The sequence below is a fragment of the Alnus glutinosa genome, chromosome 1 (assembly GCF_958979055.1).
Source record: "Alnus glutinosa chromosome 1, dhAlnGlut1.1, whole genome shotgun sequence".
NCBI lineage: Eukaryota > Viridiplantae > Streptophyta > Magnoliopsida > Fagales > Betulaceae > Alnus > Alnus glutinosa.
This window is the reverse complement of record NC_084886.1, coordinates 14,308,611-14,321,806: the sequence shown is the minus strand read 5'-3', so window position 1 is coordinate 14,321,806 and position 13,196 is coordinate 14,308,611. Positions and strand designations below refer to the sequence as shown.

At 35.9% G+C, this 13,196-nt stretch overlaps 1 protein-coding gene across 1 annotated transcript; it reads right to left on the bottom strand.

Annotated features, from left to right (window-relative positions):
• LOC133874164 (early nodule-specific protein 2-like) lies at positions 1 to 5,345 on the bottom strand. Its single transcript, XM_062312047.1, has 2 exons — positions 4,997 to 5,345; positions 1 to 922 (listed from the first exon to the last, which is right to left on the bottom strand). The coding sequence occupies exons 1-2, from the start codon at positions 5,309 to 5,311 to the stop codon at positions 197 to 199; spliced, it is 1,041 nt and encodes a 346-aa protein (XP_062168031.1). The 5' UTR covers positions 5,312 to 5,345; the 3' UTR covers positions 1 to 196.
• Between the last annotated feature and the right edge of the window lie 7,851 nt (positions 5,346 to 13,196).

Below are 13,196 nucleotides of genomic sequence, written 5' to 3'. Positions count from 1 at the left end.
AGCGCATAACTGCATGTCGATGATCATAAACTACAAATCAAAGTTCAAACACTAAAACGAGGACACAACGTGAACATAGATCAAGACTACCAGAACTAGAAGCTAGAACGTAACTGTTCAAGTATAGAACAGTGACTGGCATGAAAGGTAGCATATGCTGCAGCTCTTATTTATTTCTACGTATATAAACATGCATTCAGTTCGCTGGTGGAGGTTTGTGGGGTGGCTTGTGAGAGGGACTAGGCGGCTTCTTTTCCGGTGCTGTTGGAGGCTTTAACTTCTGAGGTGTGTTGTGGGAGTCTTTGGCATTCTCGTTTGAAGGGTGTCCAGGGTGATGATGATGAGGTGGCTTCTCTCCCTTTTCCTTGGGAGGCTTGCCATCTAAACTTGGTGAATTTTGTTCATGGGAAGACGACTCCAATAAACGGCGTCCAGGGTGATGATCATGTGGCGGCTTGTGCTCTGATGGAGGTTTATCTGATCCTTTACCCTTGAAAGGTGGTTTGTGTTCTGGGAATGGCTTCTCTTCTTTGTCAAGTGAGCTGGTTGGTGGCTTGTGTTTCGGGGGTGGAGGCTTTTCTGATCTCTTAGGAGGTTTGCCATCCAAACTTGATTTTTCAGCTAAATGGCGTTCAGGGTGACCCTCATGTGGTGGCTTGTGTTCTGGTGGAGGCTTCTCTCCCTTGCCCTTGAGAGGTGGCTTGTGTTCAGGAAATGACTTGTCCCCGTGATCAAGTGGAGTGAGAGGTTTGTGTTTAGGAGGAGAAGGGGGCTTGTGAATTGGAGATTTGGGGTCATGTTTAGAAGGCTCATATGCATGGTGGTCAGCTAGTGAGGCAGTGCTGCTAAGAAGCACTACCCCGAGGAGCAACACTAGACAGTATTTGGTACTCATTTTTGGTCTGTTGATGGTTGAAAACAACTAGAATTCTTGGCCTTTTATAATGCAACAGAGCCAATATATTACGTCATGTCATATGTCATTACAAAGGGTACATAACCGTGTAAACACACTTCCAAGTCAATAAAAGTGTTCTTCTTGAGTATTTTCTATATATGTGTAGGTGGGGTCCATCTGGGTCCTATTGAGCTCAAAAGTATGGAAATGCATGCACCAATTAAGGCTGTTCCTGGTGAAGGCTAGTGATCAGAAATAACCAATTTCGCTCTTCTCCGTGCAGTCGCCCATGCATATATCTTCTAATTGCATGAAGTCTTTGAATCAGATATTAAAGTTAAAAGCTTAAATAATTATTCCCTTGATCTTTTTATTATTATTATTTTATTTTTTTTAATATCCGATCCTAATTAGGCGTCCATATATATCATTCCCAACAAAAGGAAGCAATTAATTAAAAGAAATGAAGAGCGTCCACATAATAATTTAATTTTGGTCATTTAACATGCATGTACACGTACGTAGTCCACATCAAGGCGGCGTACGTCTCAGCAGGAACCGAAGTATAAGCAAAACGCACCATTTTTTTTACTCTGAGGAAAAGACACTCCAATTCAGCTGGCGAAAAGCTTATATTATCAACTATATAAAATCACATTTTCATCACATGCAATATTAATTTGAAGTACTCCTCCAACGTTGTGTGCCAATCAATATATCGACAATATATATGTCGTCATGTCATATGTCAGCTACTTTGGATAAACTTGTGGAAATCCCACACATGGTGTTTCTCAATTTCCCACTTAGGCCGGTGACTTTACTACATATCGCGCGCACAGCAGCCGAAATGGTTAAAAGAAAGATGCAAACAATTAGTCATTAATTGAATAGTTCTTAAACTTTTATTAAAATCTATGGGGGCAGATATCAATCTTTAAATATGATACAGAAATTAATATATGGAAAAGATAAAGTAGTGTCTGATCACTCATTCATAAATCAAATGAGTGTGAACTGTTGAAGATAGAGGCACACCGATCATGTACGTGGTCGTTAAATATATTCATTTTTGGGCTCAATATATATATATATATATATATATATATATATATATAGCACCAAAACATGTGAAGCTGTGACCATTAAAAAAAAATGCCACTTCATTCTAAATGCACCGACGTGTACTTTATCCGGATGCTTTCAAATATATATATATATATATATATATATATTTTTTTTTGGTGGTTGGATAAAAGAGAAAGCCACTTAATTGTTTTATGGCAGGTGAGCTGATGCCTTAACAACAATTAACATTGCCACTAATCCATCGTGACTCATTCTCTCAAAAATAAATACTTGAAAAAAAATATATTGTATTGGTAATGTGGTTCGACATTTTATTAATTCATTCTTTAGGTTTAAATTACTCATTATATTAGATTTTTTAAGCGTGAACAATGACAAATAAGCTGATAGTAGGGCTCTACCAGTTGAGATTATTCACTCTTAACCGCAATTGCTTTATAATTTATTCAGAAATCATCATTTTGTATAATTTCTTAACATTTTTTACATATTGATTTATTCTTCAATCATAATATATTTTCAGTCCATACTTTGACCCCATCTTAATATATTTGTCATTCATTCTTTGGCCCGCATCAATAAGAATTCGATCCTAGTTTCGCCGTTGGTCCAAGACTAAGTTTCAATTTTAAGACCTAAATGCTCTAGAAGGCCAATTCTATCAACCAAGCCCTCGACGTTGTCATTTCGCTCGAGGACCCCGTCCTTGATGCCATGCATTACTCATTCTTTTGCATTACCAATTGATGTAACATTATATAAATTGATAAAATAATTAAGAATGTATGATTGGCAGGCTCGCTACTATCTGAGAAATTCTTTGATTCGGTCGAGTGAAGGCTTGTGGGGCAGGAGTAATAGGGCGGAGCAAGCCTACACTGGCCATAAACTAAATTGACAAGCGAGATTGTTTGGTTAATTATTTCAACAATTATGGGCTCCCACATCAGTTTGTAGAAAAACTTGTAATACTCCTAGCAACACTCTCTCATATGAAAATTCTGTTTACAAATAATTAATCTCTCTCTCTCTCTCTCTCTCTCTCAAGGTTAATTTCCTCAATTACTATATATTTTATGAGGAATGCTACATATCATTCCCTTGTCGTCCTGTTGTCCTCCTAAAATTGATGTGGCTCTTAAAATCACCATTGGATCAAAATCCAACAACGATCTATCATAAATTCAATGGTGATTTTAAGAGCCACATCAATTTTATGAGGACAAAAGGAGGACAAGGGGATGATATGTAGCATTCCTCATATTTTATTGTCTCAAATTGGACACAAAACCTGCAAGTAAATTTTTTTTTTTTTGTTGAGTAAAATAAGGGTTATTGACTTCGGCCTCAATACCGTTATAGAAAGATGTCCAACTAAAATTATACTTGTACATTTTACTCAAACAAAAACAGGAGGCCAGGAAAATACTATTAAAGTAGTTGTTCAATGCGTATACGTATGTGGGTTAAACCGTTAAAACAAGTTGGACATACCTAGGGACGATTGAGTCAAGCCCTTGAATGTTGAGTTGGGTTGGGCTTACCCCTCCCTCAATAATAAAAGGGCTATGCAAATATCCAATGGGCCAATGGCATAACTCAAGCGCCCAAAATATCATTTTTATTTGCCTAGCTAAGAAGTCCCTTGTTTGAAATGGAGCGGATTCGGTTAGTGTATTTAAAGCATTTTTATTAGCCACATCAAAATAACTTTTGGGTTATTTTGGTGAGCTCATTTGGTGAAATTTTTCAAAATGACTCTTCAACAACCTTACCAATTTGGTAAAAAAAAATTGGCGAGTAAACAATACTCACCAACAATAGTGAGCACTGTTTACTCACCAAATCTATAAAATAAAAAAAATAAAAAAAAATAAAAAAAATAAAAAAAAACAACTATTAAAACTTTCTCTCTTCTTTTGAGAAATGCTACACGTATTTAAACTTTTATAAAAATAGTCTTACTAAGATGATGCAGAGTTTATTTATTGGTACTCATAGCATTTCTTTTTATTAATTGTTTTGATCATGTTCAATGAATAAGCTCCATATCAGTTAGTAAGGCTCCCTTTGTAAAAATTTAAGTACATATATGTAGCATTTCTCCTTTCTTTTTTTATTTCTCTTTCATGCATTACACAAAACCTTTTGAAAAAGATTATTTAAATGGAATAGTACTAGTGGATAGCTAATACGGTGAGGCTACTAAGAGTGCTTTAAAAAAGTGGGTGACTAAAATAGAGAAAATTAGTTTTTTGCTATTATGGCTAATAAAATTTGATGAGGCTACTAAAAATGCTCTTTTATAAGGGTAAAATGGTAATAAAAAAAAATAATTATTTTATCCCTCCTAAATTCACTAATTGGCTTTTCTGCATTTGATTTGAAATTGAGAGAATTTGTTTCCGTTTTAGTTACCTTGTCTTTTTTTTGTTCTTTTTTTTTTTCACAGTCGCATTGAACGTACGTGTCGCTGAGTAACAATTATATCTTATTGGAGTCGATCAGGATTTTCCTCTTAAAGGTCAAATTAATAAACCATTTTATCTCATATATATAATTGATATAATTTATTATGCTCGTAAAATACTATAGTGATGTTATATTCTTGGTGCCATCAGTCAAAATCACTAGGAATGTTTGCCCAAAAATACGGTTTTTATTGTAGAAGCAGAGAAGAAAGCCAAAGATCATATAAAAATTAACCCAGGGGAGATCGAACGCCCAAACCATAAGCATAGATATCATACCATAGATGATAATGATATTTCTACACAACGTACAGGAGCAAATTATTAAGTGCATGACATGCACACAATTAAGCTAAAAGACAAGTGCGGCCGCTGCGATGACTACATTCGCATGAACATAGCCCACTTATAGTTTAGTAGTAGCAGCAACAGCTTGCTGATACATCGTAAACAGTAAGCGAGTGGCAAGAGAATAATATCAGTAGCAGCTAGCTCTTATTATTACACACATACTTATATTAACCTAAGCATGCACTCAGTCGGACGTTGGAGGTTTGTGCGGTGGCCTGTTGTAATAGGGTGGTTTGTGCTTGTGCGAGTCTTTAGCTTCTGAGTATGGCTTGTTCTCCTCAAGAGACTCATCGACTGAGGTTGGTGGCTTGTGTTTTGGCGGCGGCTTGTGTCCCTTGTGCTCTCCGCCATCCAAGGTTGATGTCTTTTCTTCCTGGGACAACTCCTCCGCTGTAGGAGGGTGGTGTGGTGGTTTGTGGGGAGGTTTGTGGTGATCAGCAAGAGAGTAAGTGGTGAGAAGCACCACTCCAATCAACAAGACTAGCAAGTATTTGGGAGACATTTTTTTTGGTTTAGGATGGAGCAAAACTGGAGCAATTTGATGGCCTTTTATAATCACCCGGAGCCTATCTCCTCACGCCACGTGGTTTATTTTAATTTTGTCCGTAGGTTGTAGAGTCTTGATCACAATGAGAATTATATATTGCCTTTGGATCCCACAGAGTTGAAAATTAAGTTGGACTATTAGCTAATTAAAGTTGGCGTCACCTCCTGGGGGAGGTCGATCTTTTGAGAAAAAGTTATATCACCTCTGGCCTAACTAAGCACTAGGAGCAAATTTTCTTAAATTTTTTTCTCAATTAGTTATTTTTATATTAAAATAATGTTAAGGAAACTATTACTTTTATTTCCCTAGATATAGAGTACAATTTTTGGTTTAATTTCCTTGATATTTCTTTAGTTTAGGGAACAATTAATAAAAAAATTTGATTCAAGTGGATTTTTAGAAATTTTTCTCAAGATAATGAAATTTAGAGAAGTTACTGTTATTAATACTTTTATAAGATGAAATCCTCTACACCTATTCTTTTAAATTTATCCGCAGTTATCTTTCCTTTTTCCATTTGGGTAAGATCTTAGCTAGTATTGTTTGTGTAGAAATATATAACAATAAATAAATAGCACCACCGACGTCGATCGGGAAAAACCAACAAATACTAGCAAAACTCAGTAGTACTGATCTTCACGTTGTGTTATATATATATATATATATATATATATATATATAGTTTAATTAGCTTGGCCGGGTTTATTCATCTTTATATGGCCATCAACGAAAATGATTGAATTAAGTATATGAGATGGAATTGATCGAAGGATATTAAAATTGTGTTCTACCTCTCATGTACTTGTGTCAAAAAAAAAAAAAAAAAAAAAAAAAAAAAGGCTATACACATGTATATATACATACTTTTATTTTACTTTATTGACATGCATGGCACTATTAATTAATTTTTAAATATTTTTTTTTCATCTTAATACGAATGACAGTCGCTACAAAAAAAAAAAAGACTAATTCTTTACGGTTTTTTTCTAGGTGATTTTAAAAACCATCTAAAATTAAATTTTTAATGATGCTTTTCTGGAAAGTGTCAAGAATTAAAAAATTTACAGACGGTTTTATAAAAACTGTCAGTAAAAAAAAAATCACGACGATTTCTTTTAAAATCGTCATGAAATTTGTTGATGGTTTGGACAAAACCGTCGGGCCGGGAAAGGTAAATTTCCAAACGGTTTGTTTCCAAACCGTCTGTAAATTCATAGGGTTATGAACTATAGAATAAAGTGAAAAATAGGACCCTCTCTCTTTCTTTCTTCGTTCAAAGACGAATCAAAGTCCAACAAATTACAGAGAATATTGAGAGAACAAGGGAGAAAATGGCTGCTCGGAAATTCTAGGTCCGTCACAATGACTCGGACTTCATTGTTGACTACGACACTGACGACAGCTTCAAGATGTCTCACCATTAGTTCTCTCTCTTTTTCCCTTCTCTCACTCTCTTTCTTTTCGATTCTTTGTACATTACTCTTTGTTCTTTGTTTCAAAAAATTAGGGTTTGGTTTGGAAGTTATATGATAGGGGGGAAATCGGGAGAGACAGAGAGGAGAAAACCAAGAGGTCGAGAGAGACACAGGGAGAGGCGATGGTCCAATCCTTCCGGAGGTCCGATCTTCAAGCCGACCGGTAGTAGAGCCCGAGAACCTGTGTTAACTAGAGAGACCCAAAAGCTCAGAAACCCGAGAGGCTGAAAGGGAGAGCTGAGGCACCGATTTCTCCATGGGTCATCGATGGATAATGCTTTTGATGCCGGTGAAGCAGAGACGGGACCTTCGGCAGTTAGGCCTAGTTTCCGGCAAATGGTGGGTTGTCCCGTTGATGATCTTTCGGTAGGTGATTTAGATAAGTTTCTCGATGGGTAATTTAGAGCATACAAGGAAGAAGATTGGGTGCGAACAAGGACGAAAAGAAGAACGTAGAAGCTATGATATTAAATAAAATAAAAAGGTAATGATACTATTAATGATATTAATATTAAAAAAAGAAAAGAAAAAAAGTAATTATTAATCCTGGACAGTTTGGGCAAAACTATCTAGAATAAAAATTCTAAACGGTTTTGCCTAGACAATCAAGAATTTGTGACGGATTTGTCCAAACCATATAGAATTAAATTTTCCAAGTCTAGATTTTGAATGGGTTAAGAATTAATTGTTGACGGTTTTTCAAGAAGTTTTAGACGGTTTAAAACGATCCAAAAATATGTGAATTTTTCTAGTTGGTGCCACGTTAATAAAATAAAATGAAAATGTAGCTGTAGTCAAGCTGTAGCTATCCTAAGTGGAAAATCGAGAAATGGCGTCGTAAAATTACTTCCGTGTTAATTTGAACCAAAAAACAAGCCAAGTTCACTGAGTGGACACACGTGACAATGAATTTCATCCAACACTACGTACTTTGGAAAAAGAGGGACCCGAGTCACCCGATCAGTCCTCATGTCTCTGATAGTATGATACAAAAGAAAGAACAAGTTAATTAATTAATTGCCACTATACTTTAATTCTTATCGAAATCATGATTGGATTCGTCTTTTATGCCCAATAATTCATTGCGATTATGCAATATGCATGCCACATGTACATAGTACCAACTACTAATATTATAGACGCCGGGCTTATAAATTCACCTACTCCCATCATATTGTTCAAAATGATATGATATATTGTCACTTCAAAACAAAATTCTTAATCATCACTATTCAGGTGGTAATTTCTTTTTTGTTTTTACTTTTTATTTATTTATTTATTTTTAGAAAAAAAAAAAAAAAAAAAAAAAAAAAAAAAAAAACTTTAAAATTAGTTAGGGGACCACCTTGCCACATAAACAATGTGCGCAAGAGTTGTGTATTGAGGTGGCAAAAGATCATCTATTATTTAAAATCAAACAGGAAAAGCTTTATCATAGCTAGCTATGACATGTTTCCTGGCCTCTTCTTCGGAAATTCTAATGTCATATCATATCCAACACTTACCTTGGTCTTAGAGCAATATCCCTAGTGAGCCTGCCCCCTTTAGCTTCATCTTAGCAAAATGGACTAGTACTTGGCAATAGCTTGAATGTTCACTATAGTGACATTCTTCACATCATTGATAGATTGGCCTGTGAGCTGTATGAAGGCTCTCTAAATTTTCGCTAAACAATTTACTTTTATTATTTTATCTATCACTTTTAACAAACTCCATACATCAAACTCTCCAAATATTTCTCTATTTTAACTAAATATTAATTTTTTATTATTTTTAAGCAACCACTCCTAACAAATGAGGAGAGAGGAAAAGTAAAAAGTGAAGTGAAATTAAAGATAAATGATAAAATATTCAACAGCTCATAAAATTTGTGAGCCAAATTTAATGTGAAATTTTAATAAGAGACAAAATAGAAAAATTATAAAAAATTTGTTGAAGTAAACTTTTTTCAAATTTTTCACTAAATTTTGATTAAAATTTTGAAATGAAAGAGCTCACTAAAGATGATGCTCTTATTTTATGCCCGTGATCGTGGGAAAAGAAGAAAAGTTAAGGCAAATGATTGCTTAATTTATGGCTTTTTCCTATTACGATATCAAAGAAGTTGTTGATTTGGTGCATTGAAGTCAGTCCATCATCAGCTAGATCAGTGATTATTATAGCCTGTGATATGAACCATAATTTTTGTGAGGAAGCGTACTTGCTAATATCGAGGGGTTATGACCTGAAATTAATATTTCTCTAATTTCTTTATTTTTAGTTTCTTTAAAAAAAAATGTCAATAATCATAAAAACTAAAGCACATTTTTAAAATATTATTATTTAAAATTTCAAAATCATAGTCATGTCATTTAAAACCATGATATTTATTTTGAGGCGCAATGACTAATTTTTTTTTTTTTTTTTTTTAATTTCATCACGCATGCAAATCTTTCATAGATGTAGAAATTAAAGATTATTGTGTTCGATCAGCAATTACAATGTCAAGAATACAAAGAGGGCCTTCCTTCATATTAATTTGTTCGTCCATAAGAGAAACTGTATCATTGGATAGCTTATGAGCTACTCCATTTGTCTCCCTTCTATCATGGTTCACCCTCCATAATTGCAAACTATTATGCATAACTTGGACATTTTCAATCAAAAGGCCGTACTTACACCAAATCTTTCCTTCTTTATCCAAAACATGTACTATCTAAATAGCATCACCTTCTTGTTCCAATTGTTGATGTCTCAAATCCCTATAAAAAAATTGTTACCCTCAGAATCGTTGTAGCTTGAGTTGTAGCAGGGTCAATGATATGTTGTCAATTAAGGGGCTAGCAAAGTTGTCAAAACCTCTCCTACATAGTCTCTCACAATCACCCCAATGCCCATCTTTCATCTGTCCTTATCTACCGCTACATCCCAATTAATCTTCATATTACTCACTGCGAGTGCTATCCACTTCTGATTAGATGAAGTACCTTCACCTTCGGCATGCGGCCTGGCATAAGCAGTTTTGAATTTCTCAATGGATTCTAACGCTTTCCTAACAATAAGATTAGGATGGCTAAAGGTTCCCCCTTGCCCTCCCAAATTACAGTGTTTCTCCTGAGCCATAAATTTTTAGCCACTACCGCCAACGTACAAAACTCTTCGTCATCCAACTTATCTTGCAACTCTTCTACAATATGAATAAATTCTTCGTTCTCCAGACAACTTTTTTGTATTCTTCTTCCACACGTACTTCATGCCTATCTGGCTGACGGACACCTCCATAGGATGTGCCCTATGGTTTCCACAGCTACTCCACAAATATGACATGCATAATAGATCATCTACCGATTTTCTCTTGATCAAATTTGATTTATTTGGCAAAGCATTCTCGCAAGCACTCCACATGAAAACTTTCACTACATTTGGGACTATCATCTTCCAAATTCTTCTCCAAACAGAACATTGTCATTTTCCATAAGAGCATTCCCTATGTTAAAGCTTTTGTCCAGTGGTAATGTGTGTTAAAAACCAACAACAATATATAAGAATTCCATATCCATGTTTCTACTTCCTGTTTGCAACTTGGAAAAAGTGTGTTATTCTGTTATATATGCATGGGGGATTAATTATATAGCATGATATATATATATATATATATATATATATATATATATATATATATATATATATATATATATATATATATATATATATATATATATATATATATATAGAGAGAGAGAGAGAGAGAGAGAGAGTTTTTCTTATTTAAATTGAGAACTTTATCTCTGTTGTTCTTTTAAAATGATAGAGACGTCATGTTTATATATTTGAAAGCGAAAAATAGAACTGGTATATCTCTTATCAATATCTTTCTTTGTGTATTTATTTATGAAAGTTGGTGAAAGGAGTAGATCCCCAATAGTATAAATGAAGAGGCTATCTTTTACCTTTTTCTATGAAGGATTTTGACTTGTACATGGCACTCTTTAAGAAGGTCTTGATTAGTCTGACATGTTTAATTAAATGAGTGGATTAGAGGTGACCTATATAGTAGGGGTGTACAACTGGATGCGGTTGCGGTTATTTCCTTATAACCACAATTGCAACCGGAGTACCTGATTATTCATTTTTTAATAACCACAACTGCAACCGCAACCGTGGTTGCGATTATTGGCAACCAGAGGTAATTAACCAGTAATCAGTTTTGAGAAATTATTGTTTTGTTTTTTTAAGCAAAGTCCAAACAAGAGAAAAATAGCTTTAACTTTAAGTAAAGATTAGAGCAAATAAAAATGCTAATCTATAATGCAAGTCAAAATTACAAGGAATTGCAGCAACTAGCAAATATGTTACGTAGACGACCTAGGCTAGAAAAACACAAAGAGACAAGGAGCGAATAGGGGTGGGCGAAAACCCGTCCACCCACACAGACCCATGTCCCCTGCCCCGCCCCGAAAATCCCAGTTTTTAGTTGATTTTTTGCAGGTACAAGTCCAAAAATGGTATACTCGTGCAGGGTGGGGTGGGTTGCAGGTTGGGATTTTTCAAAATCCAGGGGACTCGACCCGCATGAAGAAAAAAAAAAAAAACCCAGGTCCCAGTTAATCCTAGCACCCTTCTTCATTTTTTCATTTTTTCTAGTCTTTGTCACACACCTCTTCTAACTTCTAGACTCTTCCAACACCAGCAGCTTCTCACCTCCTCACAGTCGCCACCTTTCCATCTCTCATCCTCCTCCTCTGCTTCTTCTTCTTCTTCTTTCACTTCATGCACATTTGCAGTACATTTCTGTGCCCCCCAAACGGCGTTGTCTTACTAGCAGGGTCGTAGTCGCTTAATCTTCTAGTCGCCGGTCCTGTGGGGACATCATGAAGCTCCAGATCAGGGTTGATGAGGAGACCAGGAACGGTGGAAAGATCGTAGACGCTCGCTTCAAGACCGATATTTTATGATTCCCCTCTCATCCTGTTTGTGATTTGTTTGAATCTGGCTTTTGTGATTTGTTTGAATTTTGCTTTCTTGATTTCACAAGTCAAGCTCCAGTCTTTCCCCTCTCAATTTTTCACCCGCCCCACCCCACACGAACCTTTCCTGCACGTACGGTTTCCCCCTTTACTATGCGATTCACGGGTTGAAAATCATCAACCCCCAGGGTTGTGGGGCGGGGGCAAAAAGGGTGGAAATCTGTCCCGCCCCATCTCGTGCACACCCCTAGGAGCGAGAATGAGTGGGAGAGTGAGAAGAGAAAGTGAGTCTAGCAATCTAGGAAGGGGAGTGGGAGGATGAGAGCACTGGATGCAGTGGGTGCATGGGGCGAGTGGGCGATGACGTGAAAGAAGAAGAAAGGAAGAAAAGAAGGCCACACGTGAAAAATTAGGATTTTAACTTTTACTTATTTACATTTTTAATTTATATATTTATATAATCAGTTACTCGGTTATTGACCGGATTTCTAAAATCCTATAATCGGTAACCGCAACTGGGTTATCCGATTATCCGATTGCGGTTATTTTCGATTTTCCGGTTATCTGATTAGCGGTTACTAGTTATTAGCGGTTAATAACTGTCCCGCTTGTACACCACTACAGTATATAATTTTTTACTCATGTCTCGACATGGCATTAGGGCTAACAACTTTTGAAATGACCCTCGAACTTGACACAAACTCAACACGAAATTAATAGGTTAGGGTTGAGGGATTTGACCTGTTTAATTAAATAGATCTTGTTAGGGTTGACCATTAACCTGTATAATCTTATACACATACCTCAACACGACCCAAACTCTACATACAAACCAATTGTTAATCTTAGTTTGGATTGGCAAAACAACATACATAATTAAGTTGCTTAAAGCATGTTAGTAACTACGGGGTAAGTTTTTTCTTTTTCTTTTTTACTTTTAGGTAAATTAAAGGGAAGAACACAATCAATATAAGCAAAGTTGAATAGGAATGAGAATGGTCACGAGTGGGACGCACATCAATGAGGAAGAAGAAGAAGAAGAGAGACTTCAAAAATTAGACCACAAAAAGAAGTCCCTCTTCCCTACCGAAATACACCTTTTTACGGCTGCTGTCAAGGCGCGGATGGGAAGTAGCGCATCTTGCCACTGCCAAAATCGCAAGATGAAGATTGAAGAGGTTAAAGGCTTAGTGGAAGTGGAAGTGGAAGAGCTTAGGGTTACTGGGTTAGAGTCTTTGAGAATGAAGTGAAGAGTCTAAAAAAGTAGAAAGTATAAAATACGAAGAGGAAAAAACGAGATGCGGCGCCTTTACTTAGTTAGGACTTACAGTTAGGTTAGGGTTTTTTTATTTTTTTCACGCGGGGTGGGCTGGACCCCGGATTTTTTTAAAACCTCAACCCGCAACCCACCCCGCCCCG